General features: G+C 46.8%; 2 protein-coding genes across 3 annotated transcripts in view; one reads left to right on the top strand and one right to left on the bottom strand.

The window, feature by feature from the left end:
* IFT122 (intraflagellar transport 122) overlaps positions 1-904 on the bottom strand; it is a 52,493-nt gene extending 51,589 nt beyond the window's left edge. For both annotated transcript variants that reach the window (XM_018555244.1, XM_018555243.1), the window contains exons 1-2: positions 758-904; positions 46-112 (exon numbers count right to left, since the gene is read on the bottom strand). In XM_018555244.1, coding sequence (XP_018410746.1) covers positions 46-112; positions 758-816 — 126 coding nt within the window. In that variant the 5' untranslated portion in view covers positions 817-904. The remainder of the gene's footprint in view (positions 1-45; positions 113-757) is intronic.
* Positions 905-1,032: 128 nt separating this feature from the next.
* Positions 1,033-19,828, top strand: part of MBD4 (methyl-CpG binding domain 4, DNA glycosylase) — a 19,455-nt gene continuing 659 nt past the window's right edge. The window contains exons 1-8 of the mRNA XM_018555220.1: positions 1,033-1,055; positions 1,443-1,631; positions 2,299-2,505; positions 5,187-5,884; positions 7,057-7,128; positions 16,048-16,182; positions 17,337-17,486; positions 19,201-19,304. Of these exons, the coding sequence (XP_018410722.1) occupies positions 1,033-1,055; positions 1,443-1,631; positions 2,299-2,505; positions 5,187-5,884; positions 7,057-7,128; positions 16,048-16,182; positions 17,337-17,486; positions 19,201-19,304 (1,578 nt within the window). The remainder of the gene's footprint in view (positions 1,056-1,442; positions 1,632-2,298; positions 2,506-5,186; positions 5,885-7,056; positions 7,129-16,047; positions 16,183-17,336; positions 17,487-19,200; positions 19,305-19,828) is intronic.

The raw sequence follows: 19,828 nt of genomic DNA, 5'->3' as shown, positions 1-19,828 counted from the left end.
TATATATATATATATATTATATGTGAAATCATCATCATCACCTACCAGAACTTTATTTCCTGCGGCCACTATCAGTTGGGTGCCATCAGGCTTGAATGCCAAGTCATAAATACTGGAGAGATATAAAAGATGTATAGTTATTAATATAGCGGTGGTCATCATTGTTAAACATGGATAAGCAAATTTAGTACAGGCAGAACACAGCTGACTCAATATCACACAATGACACAAATAGGTTTTAGTCCAAAGCAGTCAATGTTTGTATACTAACTACTTCTGAAGTAATTTAGTAACTTTAACCTGGCAAACTACTGACCCTAACACCTGCCTGCTATCCACACTGGGGCCCCTGACTGCTACCCACACTGGGGCCCCTGACTGCTGACTGCTATGCAGAACGGGGCCCCAAAATCCTGTTTGTTTTGCACACAGTGGCTTCTAGCTCCTGGTCGCTATGCACACTGGGGCCCCCAGCTCCTGGTCACTGTGCACACTGGGGCTCCTAGTTGGTTTGCACACTGGGGCCCCCAGCCCCTGGTTACTATGCACACCGGGAGCCGACATGCTGGTTACTATGCCCACTGAGGCCCGACATCCTGGTTACTATGCACACGGAGGCATCCAGCTCCCGGTTGCTATGCACACTGGGCATCCCAGCTCCTGGTTGCTATGCACCCTCTGGTCCCTAGCTCCCGGTTGCTATGCACAGTTGGGCCCTAGCTCCCGGTCGCTATGCACGCTCTGCAGGCCTCCTTACCATTGTTCCACCTTGTCCCTGTCATGGACTTTGTCCACCCAGGTAGGAACGGCCCTCATGTCTCCGGTATCACACTGACTTCACCGGCCGGTGCTCCGTCTCCTCCGGTCGCCACAACAGTCCTGCGCTCATTACCATGCCAAGCCTCGCCCCTCCACCGATGACAGCACAGATTGGCGCATGCGCGGAGGGAATCCACACACTGAGCACGCGCCGCCAGGCCTCTTTTGTCTCACCTGTGTCACGTGACTGCGGGTCCGGGGCGGGAATGCATCATGGCGGCCCCCGTGCCGGACAGGTAAACAAGAGCCAGATAATGACGTTAGCAAACATTGTTGAAAAGTCTTGCTTTTACAGTTTAACCCCTCCCTCCTCCTATTCCCTTTATGTAGTTAGTTTAGTGATGAGTGTAATCAGTGTTATAAGAATGCTCAGTAATAATTAAGAATTAGTCTCCCAGTGTGACAGTTATCCTAATTTGTTTGTTTATATATGGCCTTACATGTAGGAGGGTGTGGGCTCCCACACACCGGGTGACACCAAAATGACTGACAGTCAATTTGGTGTCACCCCCTCTGAAAAGTCAGGTACTCGGTCATGGACAGAGAGCACGACAGTGACGCGAGAGGGGAACCGTCAGCATACCTTATCCCACCAGGTGAACGTCCCCTCCTCTCTTTGCCAGCATTCATCACCAAGATGGCCGACAGCAGTTAAGTGCATGTGACGTCATTGTGCGTGTGTATAATGACGTCATGCGTGCACCCAACGACATCACACGCGTGCGTGACGTCATCCCAGCTGGTGACACATGGCAGCCGCACAGCGTGACACCACTCATGGCGGACGCCCCTGTCAAGCCCTCAAATGGCTGGTGTCATACCTGGTCCTATGTGCAGCACCATGGCAACTGAAGATCAGAATAGTGGCAAAGATGACCCCTGTCACTGACATCAAAAACATAGGAGGGTTTTTTTCCATTTAAGACGTTTCGGGACAGATAAACCGAAAAGATACGTTATATCATGTGAAGGGGCTCCTATTAAAGGAGAACTATGAGGTGCGTGCTTTTCACTCACCTCATAGTTCTAGCCGACCTGAGGCAATGAGACTGTCACAGGTCGGCTCAGTAGATCGGGAGGTGAGCGAACATACCCGCGTTCGCTCACCTCTCGATCCTGTCACGGCTCTCTGCCGTGACAGGGGAGGGGCTGGATTCCCCCCCTCCCCGCTCCGATCCGCCAGCGCTGACTGGGGGAGGGGGCGGGTACAGCTGGCTCTGCCTCTAGATAGGCAGAGCCAGCTGTCACTCACGCAGCTGGGCGGATCTTGACATCGATGTTGGGATCGGTTCCGGCTGCGGCGTCTCAGTATACCGCGAGCTGTAGCCCGCTACATACTGAGCTTTGGGTGACGGGAGGACGCTAGTTTGTGTCCTCCTGTTACCCAAAGGAGAACTATGGGGAAAAGCCCTGACCCCATAGTTCTTCTTTAATATTCTTAAATAAAGCGTGTCCGTTCATATTTTTTTTTCCTTGTAGTGAAACGGTTGATGAAGAAGCCGCGGACATAACGGAATCCCATGATATTCCCCAACAACTGTGCGACAACAACGAATCGCAGAAAGATGAGCCCTCAAAAGATGCAAATTCCAGTATCCCGGCAACACATCCTGAGGGCTGGACGAAGATCACTAAATGCAGAAAAACTGGGAAAACGGCGGGGAGGGTTGATGTGGTATTTTTAAGGTAGGTGGTGACCCGTACATTGCTCACATACTGTATAAGCTATAGACCCTGAGACATTCCTTCTCATGTCAGCCATGTAGCTGTGGATCAGGATTCTGCTTTTCCACATTAGCAAAGCCCATTTTTATAGCAGTTATTAAAGGGGAAATCCAGGATTTTAAAAGTTAACCCTTACAGTGGGGCTGCCCCTGCACAGCAAGGGTTAACTGCTCGTTTGGTCTAGGGGCGCAAATAAAGGAAATATATTCACTTTATCCCGTTGGGTTGCTAGACTGGTCGACGCAGCCTCTTCTTCCCCGGGCTCCGGCAGTGTAAGCCTTGCCTAGGTCATCATGTCTAATGCAGTCCATTGAGTTGCATTAAACGTGAGGATGCCGAGGGATATACCACATTCAGAGTGGAGGGGGGGAGAGGGGTGAGCACCGACTGCCACAGGGTCGAGATTCAGGTGAGTGTATCTTCTGTAATTCGGCCCCTGGACCAAGACAAGCAGTTAACCCTTGCCGCGTTGGGGAAGCACCACAGCAAGGGTTAATTTATATGACCATTGGGCATTTAAAACCATTTAACTTTGCTGATTTGTTACAAATGCCTTTGGTGATTTTTTTTAAGCGTATATGCAGGCAAACAAACAAACCTCCCCTTCTAGACAGGCTACACCTGCACTGCAAGGGTTAATTGCTTGTTTATTTCCAGGGGACTGAAGTAAATCGGTTTTACTCACTTGATACCTGCTCCCATTGGCTGCAAAACCGGCACCTGCAGTCTCTTCCTCTCTTGGCTCCAGTGGTCAGAGGCCAGTGACATCATTACATCTAATGCCTGGCCCTGTAGACCTGCATTAGATGTGAGGATGCAGAGGGACAGTTCACGAGTCAGAGCAGAACATTAGCCCGCTATCTGCTGACTTTGAGGTACAAGAATACATTAGCAAATGTACTCCTAAGGGCCAAAAAAGTTTGACTTTATTTCTCTTTTGAAACCTATCTATAGGGAAACCACAAAACTCCACATGTAGGGGGGCTGCCCCTGCACTGCAAGGGTTAAATGTCCGTTTAGGTCTAGGGTACCTGGGTAAAGCATTTTTACTTGCTTGATTCCTGCTCCCCCGGCAGTCAGCCCTTGCCTTATCTCCCCCACACCCCAGCTTGTTGACTGTTCCTCAGCAGCCTCACTTAGGCCCCGTTCACATTGAGCGATTTATCGCGCGGTAAGTCCCTCAATATCGCTCTCCAATGCTTCTCAATGGGGCAAAGGGTTCTGCTGTCGCGGGTCGTGTGTCGCTACAGCAGGACCCTTTTTGGATCTGATTTAGCCGCGATTCAAGCTTGCTCAATGGAAGCATTTGCGCGAAGTCGCGCAAAATGCAAATCGCGCGGCAAACGCGCGATTTGCGAACCGCTCAATGTGAACGGGGCCTTACAATGCGGGGCTATGGGCCCTGCATTGTATTTGATCAGGTCAGCTGGTCTCTGACCACTGGAGAGCAGGGGGGAAGAGGCTGTGGATGCAGATCTTGTAACCTTAAGGGATTGGGAATCAGGTGAATAAAAGTCCTTTTTCTTGGTACCCAAGATCTAAACGAGCATTTGACTATAACCATGGTAATTGGTTGTGTGCTTTGGGAAACAATATATCCGTCATTCGTAGTTTAGACTTACATTCTGATTTAAGTTTTTATTCAAGTTTTAGTGTGTATGCAAAAGTATAAGTCAACTATAACAATAGTTGGAAAGCAATTAAATCGTCATGAAACATATACCTAACTGGTTAAAGGAGAACTATGAGGTGAGTGCTTTTCACTCACCTCATAGTTCTAGCCGACCTGTGACAATGAGACTGTCACAGGTCGGCTCAGTAGATCGGGAGGTGAGCGAACACATACCGGGTTCGCTCACCTCTCGATCCTGTCACGGCTCTCTGCCGTGACAGGGGAGGGGCTGGATTCCCCTCTCCCCGCTCCGATCTGCCAGCGCTGACTGGCGGAACGGACGGGGGAGGGGGCGGGTACAGCTGGCTCTGCCTCTAGATAGGCAGAGCCAGCTGTCACTCACGCAGCTGGGCGGATCTCGACATCGATGTCGGGATCCGCTCCGGCTGCGGCGTCTCAGTATACCGCGAGCTGTAGCTCGCGGTATACTGAGCTTAGGGTAACGGGAGGACGCTAGTTTGTGTCCTCCCGTTACCCTAAGGAGAACTATGGGGAAAAACACTGACCCCATAGTTCTCCTTTAATACAATAATATAATAAAAAGGGAAAGAAAAGAAATGCTTCTTATCTCTGATTCACGGGAGATGATAATTCGTCTAAGAGCAGGGTATTCCCACTGGTATTTTCAAGTGATTGCCACGGGGACCACACCTGATTGAATTCATGGATATTATTATGCATTCGGGCCGTTAGATATTCCATATTGTGAATTTCATGGATCCTTCGCACCAATTCTACATGGGACGGGGGGGTTTCGGGAAGTGTGGTATGGGGAGGCCTAAAAGCAAATGTACAGGGTCATCTTGTATAGTCTGATCAACTATTTTTTGGAGCAGCGTCGTTATATAAATCCAAAAGGGCCTTATCTTAGGACATTCCCAGAATATATGGAGTATACTGCCCTTTGAGGTCAAGCATCTCCAACATACTTACATTAAAGTATAAGTCCTTCTCATTTCTCTCCTCTTAGCCCTCAAGGAACCAAGCTTCGATCAAGAACTGCTGTCCTAAAATATCTCAACACCCATCATGTCCAGATAAACCTGCAAGATTTTGACTTCTCAGTTCCTTCTCAGATACAAAGGTCCAAAACAAGTGTTGTCACAGAATGCAATAATAAGAATAATGGAGATAGTTCAGCCACCCTGAGTGTCGTGACAGAAGAATACACAGCACAGCCTGTAGACCCTGCTGAGGACACACAAATCACAGAAGAGGATCCGTTTATTGTGGATGAGGATGACAGAAATACAACATCAATTAAATCTTTTGGCAGGAAGAGAGTCCAGAGTCACAGGAAAGGACCAGAAAGAGCCTTGAAGGATGTTATCAGGATAAAAAGGCCAAGAAAATATTCTTCCACTAAACCAGAGACGCAGACAAAACAGAGAAAATACAGGAGAAAGAACATTGTTTCCAAAAATCCCAATGGAGGAGCAAGTGAAGCAAGCACATTAAGCGAAAGTCAATTACAAGACTCACAGCAGCAGCTTGATCATAATAAGGCAGATGATCCCACAGACGTCTCTGACCCAGTGCTGGTGACAGAGGACACAGAAGATCCGACATCCACACCAATGCTGGAGAGACAACCTGAAACCGAGAACCGGAAAACGGGCAGCAATTCCAGTGATGACGACTCGTTAACGTCTTCTGGGAATTCAAAGGGTAATTAAATCACCTTTGTCTAGAAATATGGGATCGTAGGGATCCCGTAGTGAATAGTAGGGATATACTAATACTAGTATCGGTGCCAATACCGAGTATTTGGGCGAGTACGAGTACCTGCCCAAATGCTCCAATACCTTCCCCGATACCAGAACTTCCGGTCAGAGGGAGATTTCCTCTGGCAGTGCCGCGAGGGAACATGGGGCTGGATTCCCGGCCAATCAGGAAGCCGGGCAGCAGGTAATTACTCGCCGCCTGGCTTCCTGATTGGCCAGGAAACCGGCTCCATGCTGTTTGGTTGGCTCAATGTTGATTGGACAGGAAGCTGGCTTCCCGACCAATCAGCATTGAGCCGGCCAAACAGCATGGAGCCGGCTTCCCGGCCAATCAGGAAGCCGGGCAGCGGGGGTTGATGCTGATTGCCTGGGATCGGAGCCCAGTGAGTGTGCCTGCCACTGGTGTGGAGAGGAGGAGGCGGCACTACACTGATGGTGCAGCAGTGTTCACCACTGGAGGGGCGGTAGAGAAATGCAGCAGGAGACAGGAGGAGCAAGGGACAGGCAGCGGAGGGAAAATTAGTGGAATGAAGGAGTGAGGAGCATCCGCGGTACAGGACCGCTGTATGTGGAGGTAAGGCGGCAACGCGTTTCGAAGATAAAACTTCTTTTTTTAAGGCTTTGTCTCAGTACAATTTTGTGTAAGCTCTTGGGCTCTGTATAATGACCGGGATGCCGGCTCGATGCTGATTGGCTGGGCAGCTGGCTTCTCGGCCAATCAACATTTAGCCAGCCAAACAGCATGGAGCCAGCTTCCCGGGCAATCTAGAAGCTGGGCGGCAGGTAATGACATTCCGCCTGGCTTCCTGATTGCCAGGGAAACTGGCTCCGTGCTAGCGGAAGTACCAGTAACGGTACTTACTGAAGAACTGGTATCGGTGCATCCCTAGTAAATCATTTCTGCTGATTATTGTTAAATCTGTGTAAGAATGATTATCAACTCCATAAACCAAATATCGCTTGAATAGGATGAATTATGTTGTATGGAAGGTGCTCTAAACCAAACAACACTTCTCCAGAATTCCCCACGTAGCAATTATGAATGGACTGCATTAATACGTAAGACCAAATGTCTGCCAGCCCATGCATGACTTGTGTATTGTGTTTTCATCACAGATTCCATCACAAGATCACAGGTGGATAAAAGAAAGACCAGCCCCTACTTCTCCAAGAAAGCCACAAAAGATGGTTTGTGTAGCCCATCAAATGTTTTTGTAAAGGTTTTGGGTAGGTGGGAGGCAGCAAAATATCATTTTTGGGTTCCCTTTTTTTCTAAGCCTGTGGCCTTTGATCTGGCCGTTATATCAGAAGAATTCTGGTAGACATCTAAAGCTGGCCATGCACTGTGTTTTAGCGTGGATGGGGGAATCCCCCTGCTGGGCTGCTGTATTCTGTCAGCAGTGGGTGTGCCATTGTCAGAGTACCTTGGCTGCAGACACTGTTTGGCCAAAAAGTTTTGTTCTGGTTCCTTTAAAAAAAAGTTGTTTGAGAAATCTACTTTTGTTGACGACGGGGCCACTAGGTGGTTGAATTTCGACCAAGTCAGCAAGACTCGGCCAAGTGTATGCCCAGCTTTAGAGCAAACCTTTTGTCCAATACACAGGACCGTAAGCCTGGCTAGTGAATAGATGGGCCTAAACCAATGGCATGGAGGCAAAGAAACCCCAAAGGCACAGGGGAAAGCCAGCTGTAAACGAATGCGTCTGTAATAAGGATGGGCTCGGGCGTGTTCGCAGCTCCACGTGCCGAGTCCGCCAGCAAGCTGAATATCGCGCAGCACCAATCACAGGTACTGAGACATTTTCCCGGTCCGCAGCTGCAGAGATCAGGAAATGTCTCAGTGCCTGTGATTGGCGCGCTGTCAGCTTCCTGGCGGGCTCGGCACGTGGAGCTGCGAACATGCCCGAGCCCATCCTTAGTCTGTAATTTCCTCTCTTTTTTGTTTTGAAGGGAGACTAGCCAATTTTAATGCTTATGCACTTTGTATTCTTCCTGAAAGTATATATTGACGTAGATTTTACATTTTGTACCATATTGAATGGCTTTGTTCCAGATCTGTAGATTCTGCCTCTAGTTGCTGATATAAGATCAGTTAGCCACCTAGGGAGTTTGCCTTACCAGACTGTTGAAACTGCAGTGAAAGACAGGAGCAGTGAAGCGCAGAAACACACAATGGTAAGATCATTTACGTTAGGGGTTTGTTCACACCAGCCGCGTTGGGTAGCATTGCCCAACGTAGACAAGGCAAACAGCCTCTGCACACCAATGCACTGTGTTTGTGCGTGTGTTGTGATAAAATAATTGGTTGTATCCTGCTGCACTCCTTAGCGGATCCATGAATATCCTGTGTATACAGGTGGGTGCTCGTAGTGACCACGGATGGCGCCGTGAACAATGTACGGATATTAAGGATGTCAGCAGCACGCCAATTAAAGTGATCAGCAAAAGTCCATTTTAATGAAATTTGCCATTTCAATTGCAAGCGCTTTCGGGGCCTCAGAGGGTCCCCTTTATCAGGCTCAGAATCCTGGCGTGCTGTTGACATACTTGATATTTGTCTGCTGTGATAAAATGATGCAAGCATCCTTTTACACCAGCACGTTACAACTTTGGCTCCTACTGTGACCTTAGGGCATTCATCTTTTGTGCCGTGTGTTGTGTGTAGAAGAGTAGAGGAGCACATTAGAGAGAGACAATGACCAGTTCAGGTTGGATCAACATAGACAGCTTTCTTACCTGGAACCAAAGCCTTCCTAAGATTCACAACCAGGGGACCATCTTGTAAGAACACCTGCAAAACAATGTGATTTGAAAATGCCTCAAAGTCGTACCCCCGAGTTCAGTAGACAAAACTAAAATATCACACCCCCCATTCGGTTTTCTCACATAACAGCTGACAGCTGTTTTCACTACCTTTCCAGGTACAGTATGAGAAACATCTATGTATTTTTCTAGGCCACATTAGAAAAAAAGTAAAAGGCTTAGTTTACCTTTCTGACTAGGTTTCATGTTACCCATATTTAGTATGTAACATGCAACATGGTCAGAACACACAAAAGAAGCACTGCTCCTCCACGGCTCAGGGAAGGAATGAGCCCGGTGCTTGCCGCTGGGAGTGAATCCTCACTCCAATATGAGCCCATATAAAAGAGGCGAAAGATGACCGCATTCGGCTGGTTTCATTTATTGAAGCTTGTACCACATCTCTGGTGTCCCACCCAAGGTCCGCCCCCTGTCAAGAGAGGGTCACCAGTGATGTGGTGCAAACTTCAATAAACTAATCCAGCGGAACCCGATGTGCCGCCAGCTTTTTGTCTGTTTGTATGAAACAAGGTCAGATCGCAGATCTACTGATCATGATTGCAATATATAAAAAATATATATAAATAGACATTTTTTCTTTTATGAAGTATGCATTTATTTTTTGCAAAAGGTGGAATTTCCCTTTCAGAAAATGTTCCCATGTATCCTATTTCAATCCACTGCTGTGTGACCTTTCTGTCTTTATGCCTAAAGCTACACATGTAAACGTAATCAAATCCATTGTAGCTTATCAGCTGCTACAGCAGCCTTCCTTATAAAGCAAGCACTCAACAAGTGAATTAATCACTGCCAAATACATGTACCAGGAAGATTCAGCTGCAGTGAATGAGAGATTAGCTGCTTTATAAATATACACCTTTTGTATCTGTGGTGGAGCAGCATAGTCACCTTAGCACAGGAAGTGCAACACTCACCCTCTCCTCCTCTACGTGGCGAAAGAAAGATGTTTGAATACCTTGCTTTCTGTTACGTAACATTGTCCGATGATACAGAATTATTGAATTACCAGCACAAAAAAATAAGAGGAAATAAGCTGTAACAACAGTTATTTAAAGGAGAACTATGAGGTGAGTGCTTTTCACTCACCTCATAGTTCTAGTTGACCTGTGACAATGAGACTGTCACAGGTCGGCTCTGTAGATCGGGAGGTGAGCGAACACATACCGGCGTTCGCTCACCTCTCGATCCTGTCACGGCTCTCTGCCGTGACAGGGGAGAGGCTGGATTCCCCGCTCCAATCCGCCAGCGCTGACTGGTGGAACGGACGGGGTAGGGGGCGGGTATAGCTGGCTCTGCCTCTAGATAGGCAGAGCCAGCTGTCAGTCACGCAGCTGGGCGGATCCCGGCACAATTGTCGGGATCCGCTTCAGCTGCGGCGTCTAGCAGTAGCTCGCGGTATACTGAGCCTAGGGTGGCGGGAGGACGCTAGTTTGTGTTCTTCCGTTACCCTAAGGAGAACTATGGGGAAAAGCCTTAACCCCATAGTTCTCCTTTAATTTCGGTAAAGAAAGTAAAAAGTGTAACAGCTATTTTATTTTGGCACAGAAAATATAAAAGTAAAGGCAGAAAACAATTTACAGAAGTAGAACAGACAATTGTTACCAGGAAGTTTGTCCTGCTGGTGACAAAAAGTACCAAACAGTACCCTAACCAGTTGCTGTATGTCACTGATCAGTTGTGGTTCCACACGCTTGTGATGCGTTCTTTCTTCTTTTCTACTTTGCTTCAACAACCAGGTGTTCTCTTCCTGCACAGAGCTAGCAACTATGGACACGCCGCCTGTCTTGCCTGCTGATTAAAATGCCTTGCTCCTTGACCATTTCATGCCCACCCTCCCAATTTTCTATGTATTTAACCCATGCTCAGTTCAGCTCCCATTGCCTGAGCACTCACCCGTGTCTTTGCTCTTGTCCTGCTACCTGTTTCCTTGGATAGACATTCTGCGTACTGACCCTGGCTTTGTCCCTCAGATTCGCTCTTCTGCCGCCTGCCCTGAGCTTTTGCCTGTCTCCTGGAGCTTCTCTTCACCTTTGCACGCCTGTACCCTGCCTTGTGCCAATATCCTCTCGCACTGCTTGTCTGCATGCCTGCCGCAGGGAGAACCCGGGGGTCGTGGCTTGGCACCCACACACAGCGAAATCCATCTTCACCAAGAGGAGCTCTAGAGAAGATCGACTAGTGCTTAGACCTCACGCCCCAGGGGATTCTGCATCGCCAAATCACTCAAGAGCTCACTTCTCCAGATTTATGACAAGGTAATTGGTGCATGGGCAGAAAAGGTCAGCAGTCTCTCCCCATCCTGCTTCTGTGGGAACTGGCGTGACCATTTCCATTGGTTTTTAAACAAGGTTGTGCATGTTGATTGAACAATGTAGCAGACTGCTGATTTGCCCAATCTGAATTCTGAATGCCTATGAATGTCCACTAGCCAGAAGCCTACAAAGAAAACATAAGCATACTGAACACTTTTTTATTTTAGTGCAACTGCTAAAGACAGGTTGGCATAGCAAGAAAGAAAATTACAGAAGAGAACTTCAGCAGCAAAAAAGGGATCGGAGGATTGGCCTCAGAGCCAGCAGGTACGTGCCATACCAATACTTCCACTAGCTGAAGTGTTGGTATGAAGTGTATTTATCAAAACTGGGGCAAACAGAATCTGGAGCAGTTGCCCATAGCAACCAATCAGCATCTCTCTTCAGTTTGCTCAGGTAAGATTTGAAAATGAGAGAAGCTGATTGGCTGCAGTGCAAATCTGCTCCAGTTTTGATAAATACCCCCCATTGTGTTTATCACGTAAAAAAGGCTCCCTATTTCTTTTTACTATGATACACATTTATTTTTTAGAATGGAAAGCAGCTTTGCTGAAGAAGAGCAAGACCCATCACATGACTCAGATGAAAGTGAAAGCAGCCAGCAGTATCCATTGAGCCCTGTGGGGCCTGATGGCACCAACTCTGCGACAATAGTTGAGGCAATGCAGGGGGCAGAGGCCAAAGTGGCTGCTCCTTTAACATTATATTCGTCAGGAATACCCAGACCACTGGTTTCTTGTCGTCCCTCAATCCGGGGTCACAGTCACGGAGGAGACGACCAGCTACTAGGGGCTCTTAACACATTCATGGAGGATAGGCAGTCAGAACAAAGCCCAATGTACCACTTTGCAGTTTCATTGGTTCCACTTTTAGAAAAAGTATCTGAAGACAGAGTTGTAGCCATGAGACATGATATGCTTCATCTCATTACTTCTTATCTGTCATCAGACAGCCTTCCCCGCCAGCCCCACCGGCACTATGTTTATCCATTCAACTATCAATCTGATAACCCCCAGCCCTCATCTCCACCACCACCTTATCCTGTTCTTGTTCCCCCACAGCCTCCAGCCTGTCACAATCTCCCTGACCAGTCAACTTCCTATGCTCAAACATCACCCCGATGCAACACACCCCTGATTCCTGCTTCCAGCTCCCAGCCCAGCTCCGATTCACCCTATGAGGAGCAAAGCCCCTTACCTATTCAATCTAGGCCACCCTACTGTATCATTATCTGACCAGAGGCTGATCAGAAAATGCTGTCATTACATTTCAATTTGTATTTGAAAAAATATTCTGCATTTGTATTTTCCACAAAATTATGGTTTCTGTAAAAAAAAAGGCAAAAAAATTAAACATTTTGCACAATTATTTTTGTGGACAATTTTATCATTTCATGATGAAGACTGGCATTGCTCCCAACCAGTGGTGAATGTAAAGGCCAAACTCTCATCTTGTCCATCATGGCAATGTGACAGTGAGGGAGAGAATCTTCACGCAATATTCACTTATCCAAGCATGAAAATGAATTCCCTGTTTACTTATTTAATCTGAATATGATTGGTTGATTGAACTGAATGTTAATTTTAAAATTGAAATAGTCATGAACAGTCAAAGGCCACGTTAACTAGTCTATAAGACAGAGAATACACATCATCATCATATCAAGAACTCCCTACCATGTTCCACCCTGGTTCAGCCTCTTTAAGGCCCCCCTAGTTGACTAGTAAATCTATCATATTGGGGGTACAACGGTTTATTTTAGGATAATAAACTGCCTAAATGTTATGGCTGCTAAGCAAGCTTTTGTTTACATGCAATCCCATTGATCATTATTGGCGGTGTTCTGTCTTTAAGTATGTCTGTGATTTTTATTTTTTTTTACCTTCACGTTGCCTTAGAAGGGATTTTCCTGCTGGGTGGGTTGCAGTTCTCTTTCTCTTTAAATTTTTCACGCATGCGCTGATGTCCAACCTTCAGAACCGCCGGGATGTTACAGCTTCTGGGTTCCAGTCTGTGCATGCGCCGCAGGCATCCTGTCCCTGTGTCCTCTCCTCTGACATTGGCTGGTGGCCTGACTGCTATAAGGTGTGTTGCATTGCTTGACAACGGAGACGCCACCAGGTCATGCTTTCACACGGAGCAGAGGTTTAAACAGCACCGGCGGGTTTGGTGTTGTGCTGATTTTCTGCATCCTGGTCTGATTTCCATGTTGCTCCTCTGTGCTTTCTATGCTACTCTTTGCCGCTCATTTGCTACACACTATTACAGGTCGGTGAGGTACCATTTGTTTTTTTTACTTCTTATCTGACAACTCGACATTCATCGCCTACAGGTTCAAGTCATCGCTATTCATCTGCTTCTCTTTCACTTCGCCATCACAGTGCGCCCAAGTCATAGGCGTTTGTGTAGTCTGCAGCATCATCACCGTCAAACTCCCTCACCATTGAAAAGACTCACCGCAGCTCCTCCAGCAAATGCAGCTTGTTGGGCCTGCGGTGCTCAGGCACTTCCTATGAAAATATTGTGTGCTACCTGCTACAAAGAAGCCACGAGAGCTAAAGAGGCAGATTTGCAAGAATTCAAGTCATATATTGATCAGGCCATTGCAGAGAGCATACAGAAAAGTATTCAAGCCCCTCAGGTGCTAAAAGGAGCAGGGCAATGGATTTGGTAGGTACTCATCCACTCAGATCCAGGAGGAAAAAAAGATCCTCTAAAGAGGAGACAGAGGAGTCCACCCCATTTGATTTTGCTTTAGTGGCTCCTTTTTTTTGAGGCTATTGGAAAAGCAATACAACGGGAAGAAGAAGGACCTCCTACTCCTAAGAAAGTGAGGAAAAGGAGGTTCCTTCCTTTCCAATGATGGAAGAAATTAAGAAACTGATTCAAGAGGAATCGGAAAAAAAGGCTGATTAAAAGATCTTCCTTACAGGATATATCCTTAAAGTGGTACCCTCTCGGCCTGGCAGACACAGTTCTCTGGGAAACGTCTCCAGTGGTAGAATCAGCACGTTGGCCTGACATGTGACTCCACCCATGGAAAATTCAGTGGCCTTCAAAGATCCTTATGGCTGTAAGAACACAATAATACAAATGATAGTAACTAACTTTCATGCGGGGATTGGTGCACTTGAGGCGTTGGGTCCGTTTCCATTTTCCTTTCTTGTGTAGAAACACTTTCGACCACCCTTAATGAAGCCGGTAAAAATTGGTTCTGGGCTCTGCATTGGGATGCATGAACAGCCAGTCCTTCCAGCATGGTCGAAAGCGGTTTCCTGCACAGGCCAAATTGTCTTTCACAAAGAAAGGTGCACAGCTTTCCTTATTGCCTTTCGCATACATCACAGCCTATATGGGGCCATCATTTATAAAGAGCTACAAAAAAAAAAAGGGATCTGCACCAAGGCCTTAAATAAAAATGTCTCTTTTATTGCTGGTAATGCTACACGGTTGTTGATGATCTCGGTGCAGATCACCTTTTTTTTTGGACACGTCAATCTTTGCATGAAAGGTAAGTGCTCTCATTTGCAATTTTGTTTTACAGAAGATGCTGGGACCAGGCTAACAAAATACATTGTAGTAAACAGTGCAACCTTTACATAGTTAGTCAGGTTGAAAAAATACACTTTAAACTGCTCACATTCACATGTTAAAAAATAAATAAAATACTATAAATTCCATTTAAATGCAGAGGACATTAAATGAGAACTATGGGGTCAGGGCTTTTCCCCATAGTTCTCCTTAGGGTAATGGGATGACACAAACTAGCGTCCTCCCGTCACCCTAATCTCAGTATACCGCGAGCTACAGCTCGCGTTATACTGAGACGCGCAGCTGAAGTGGATCCCGACAATTATGTCTGGATCCGCCCAGCTGCGTGAGTGACAGCAGGCTCTGCCTATCTAGAGTCAGAGCCAGCTGTACCCTCCTCCGTCCGTTCCGCCAGTCAGCGCTGGCGGATCGGAGGGGGGAATCTAGTCCCTCCCCTGTCACAGCAGAGAGCCGTGACATGATCGAGAAGTGAGCGAACGCCAGTATGTGTTCTCTCACCTCCCGATCTACTGAGCCGACCTGTGACAGTCTCATTGTCACAGGTCGGCTAGAACTATGAGGTGAGTGAAAAGCACGCACCTCATAGTTCTCCTTTTAAGGTGTGTGTGTGGTATGATATGATATGACAGTGACCTAATACTGGAGAAAGCTAGAAGACCCATTTTGTAACTTTGAAGATTCTTATGGCTTACTGATCTTTGACACGTTTTACTGATTTCACACAGTTTCCCTTCAGAGTCAATAATGTCATGTGTAAGGAAAACTCTAGATGCCCAAAATGTGGGGTTGAACCAGGTTCTTTGATACATCTACTGTCCGAAGTTGAAACGATCTTGGCAGGAAATAGTGGACATAATAAATAAAGCCTTTGGAGTTCATATTTCTAATAATCGATTGATAAGTATTTTGGGTATTTTGGGATCTGTGAAGGTGGAATACTATGTGAAGGTGGCAATAACGAGGGCATTGTTTGTGGCTCGGCCTAGTATAGCCTTTAGGTGGATTTCAGCAACGCCTCCCTTAGTGGAGGAATGGAAGAAAGAACTAGATAAAGTGGTTGGATTTTAGGGAATTAAGTTTAAACATAGAGGTAACATGGATAAATATAGCAAAATGTGGGATAAGTGGTTTGAATATAGAAATGGTGTTTGTCTATAATGTCTCTTTTATCTGCTATTGGTATTTTGTGGAGTAATGTGTTTTTAGGTAATATGGTATGATGAGAATTGTTTTGTTATTGTTTAATGTATTGATTTTTGTTTTTGTATTATTGTTTTAATTATGTATTTATGGATGTAATAGTGTTTGTTATGTATTGTACTATTAAAATTAAAAAAAGTATTGAAGTAGAAAAAAATTATAAATGTCATGTGTGTCTGTCATTTGTCTGGCTGATGTAGTTTTTGTTTTCTTCTTGCAGCTCTGGATCCCCCAAGACGAAAAGCTTTCTCCAAATGGACACCCCCTCGTTCGCCCTTCAATTTAGTTCAGGAAACGCTTTTCCACGATCCGTGGAAGCTTCTCCTCGCCACCATCTTCCTGAACAAGACCTCCGGTGAGTAAAACGCGTACTTGTTGGCATCGGAACTGCTTTTCACTTCCAGCAAGTCAATGGGAATGCAAAAGCAGGTTGATGCTGTTTAGAAAGCGTCGTCTAAAGTCTGAACGATTTTAGAGGCATCTTAAACTGCTTTTAAATGTACCTGAAATCAAACTGCTGCATTCATCCATTGACACAAGCTCTTAGGGGCGAACCAAGAAGTACCAAGAAAAACCACATGCACCTAAAGTGGGCCCGTTACCAAAAATAACAATATTAATTTATTAGTACGTCCCATGTCACATCATTGATATAAATAAATAAATGGTACTTCTATGTTCCCTTTTGTAATATAGAGCCTAGATTAAGTGAGCATGACAAACACCGATCCAAAATTCTTCTTCTAACTCATTTTCTGGAGACAATTCCAGATCTCATCTTACAATAAAACATGTTCTAATATGTTTTAATTATCATAGACTGGAGAAATATGAAATGCCTTGATGGTAGGTGTCAGTCTGTAAGGAGTGGGCGTTCCTAGGCAGTAGGGATGCACCGATACCGTTTTTTTCGGTATCGAATGCGAGTACTGATATTTTGTTTTTCGGTACCGGTGCCGAGTACCGGTGCCGTGTGCCCCAATTATCAGGAAGTCGGCTTCACTTGTTGCTAGGCTAGGCCAATCAGGAAGCCGAGAGGCGAGTCATGACCTGCCTCCCGGCTTCCTAATTGGTTAGGAAGCCGGCTTCATTTGTTCCTAGGCAGCCTGGCTTCCTGACCAATTAGGAAGCCGGGTGCCGCGCGGCTTCCTGATTGGGTACGAGGTCAGGCTGCCTAGCAATAAGTGAAGCCGGCTTCCTAGCCAATCAGGAAGCCGGGAGGTGGGTCATAACCCACCGCCTGGCTTCCTGATTGGAATGAAAGCTGGCTCCATGCTCCCTTAAAACTGCCGGACAGAGGGAGGTCTCCCTCTGATCGGAACTTCCGGTATCGGAGATAAGTATCGGACAATTTGCATGCAGACCGTCCTAGGTAACACCCACCCATGATGCTGAGCCTCCATTATTGAAAGAACTGAGGTCCATTGTTGTCTTATTGAATACAGTGCTGCATTCAATTGTGTCTTTTATATCCTCCTGAAGATCGGCTTTAACTCTCCTCTTCTGCAGGGAAGATGGCGATTCCGGTCCTTTGGAGCTTCCTGGAAAAATACCCAAATGCGGAAGTTGCCCGGATGGCAGACTGGAAGGACATGGCAGAAATCCTGCAGCCTCTGGGACTCTATGAGCTGCGAGCGAAAACCATTGTGAGGTTTTCAGGTACGCGCAAATTCCATATCCCCCGAGGTACAAATAGGGGGTGTGAGTTGATAACACAAGAGCTCTTGTGTCTTCTTGTAGGAAGTGTGTAGGTGACTTTCCAGCTACACTTTGCCCCTATATTGAGTCTCACAATAACGGGCGCATTTGTAACCAATTTGCGCAGCCATTCGCCCTGCGACATTGCATGTACATTCCTTCTGTGCGAATGGAGGCACAAATGAAAGTTATTAGGATGTTTTCTTTTCATATTGAATGTAATTTTAGGTTAATACTGCATTGTGGCCACTAGATGGAGCTGAGGAGCATAGGAAGTATTGGCTCCATCTAGTGGCCAAAATGTTGTATTACACTTGAACTTGGAAGAAAATATACTAATAACCTTCGTGTTTGCCTCCATTCCCACAGAACGAACATACATGCAATGTCGCAGGGCGAATGGCTCTGAGAACTGTATGTAAGTACACCGCTATGAGTTTCTAAAAATTGGCAGCTAACATGAGTGCTGACATTGTTCTCTTTAATGAACTCGGAGCCTGGCAACCTTTTCTATCGTCTTTGCGCCTCTGTGAGCCCTGCACCTTGCGCACTAATTCAGTTAGCATCTCTTAAATCCCCAAACAATGTCTGCAATCTCTAAGTGATATGCTGCAGCTAGGGATTCACCAATACCGGCTTTTCTGTATTGAGTACGAGTACCCATATTTATATTTTGGTACTTGCCGGTACCAAGTACCGGTACTTCCAGTAGCATAGGGCCAGCTTCCCGGGCGATCTGTGCTGTTTGGCTGGCTCGATGCTGATTGGCCAGGAAGCCGGCATCCCAGCTAATCAGCATGAAGCCGGCTTCCCGGCCAATCATGAAGCCGGGAGTCGGGTCATTACCTGCGGCCCTGCTTCCTGATTGGCTGGGAAGCCGGCACCATGCTGATTGGCCAGCTCGATGCTGATTGGCCGGAAAGCCTGCTTCCCAGCAGATCCGCATGAAGCCAGCTTCCCGGCCCATCAGGAAGCCGGGAGGCAGGCCAATACCCGCTGGCTGAGTTCCTGATTGGCCGGGAAGCCAGCTCAATACTATTTGGCCAGGAAGCTGGCTTCTGAGCCAATCGGGAATCCGGGCAGCGAGTCATTACCTGTGGCCTGGCTTCCTGATTAGCCAGGAAGCTGGCTCCATGTTCACTCGTGGCACTGCCAGTCAGAGCAAATCTCACTCTGACTGGAAGTTCCGGTAGCGGAGCATTTGGGAAAATATGAGTACTCAAATACTCGGTATCGGCACGGATGCCGATACTAGTATTGGTGCATCCCTAGCTGCAGCTATAGAATACCTGGTGATCCTGCCAGTCCCCAAGGAAACAACCCCTTCCTGTTTGTAACCAACCACACTAGGTTGGGAAGCGCATCCTTCCAAGCTTGGTCAGTTTGTGTCCCTCGTCTTTTGGTCTTGGGAGATATATGATGCCGTGCCGGTGCGCAGCGTGCCTGTAGTCCTAAAGTCAGACTACAGCTGCCACGTCCCCCCCGTCCAGCCCTCCATAGTTCAATTGACAGCAGCTCCTGACCTCCGAGGATAAGTCATGTGACCACCATATGACCTCATTGTTTTATTGAGGGAATAGAGGTTTCTGAATAGTCCCTACGGTGCTTGTGTTGTATTTGCATCAATGATCCTAGAACACTTCAATGATCGCCGCGTGCCGTTTGTGTTCTGCAGAAGAATATCTCACCAAAAAGTGGCGTTATCCGATCGCGCTCCACGGCATCGGGAAATATGGGAACGATTCTTACCGAATCTTCTGCGTGAACGAATGGAAAGAGGTATAATGAAGGACATCCCATCTATCGGTCACAATAAAACCCAAACTGGATTGTGGGGGGGGCTGGATTTACCTAAACTGGAGCAGTTGGCCAAAGTAACCAATCAGCTTCTCTTACATTTGTCTAGTTACGCTTGGAATGGAAAATAGAAGCTGATTGGTTGCCATAGGAAACCGCTGAAGTTTTGATAAATTCCCCATTTGTGTCTTTTTTTTTTGTAAACAAAATGCTTGTTTTCACCTTTCTTTTCCTACATTCATCTCAGCCCTGCTGTTCTTCTGCAGGCTTTGTGCTGCCACTTCCTGTCTATGTGCATTCCAGCGATGGCTGCCTGACATTTCTCAGGGCGGGTTTCCTGTTGGTGACAATGCTGGACCCTGCCTGCGTGTGTTGAGACACCTTTTGAAGCCTATGTGGCAGGGTGACAACACAGGAGCACAACTGTGAGACAGGAAGAGAGTGTTGTCACCCTATAACAGGAAGTGCCTGTACGAGGACCTTTACTGGCAAGATCAGCGGGGGGG

The sequence above is a fragment of the Nanorana parkeri genome, unplaced genomic scaffold (genome assembly GCF_000935625.1).
Source record: "Nanorana parkeri isolate BGI_ZX_2015 unplaced genomic scaffold, ASM93562v1 scaffold188, whole genome shotgun sequence".
NCBI classification, from domain to species: Eukaryota; Metazoa; Chordata; class Amphibia; order Anura; family Dicroglossidae; genus Nanorana; species Nanorana parkeri.
Note: the sequence above shows the minus strand (reverse complement) of the source record. Positions and strands in the feature narration are given on the sequence as shown.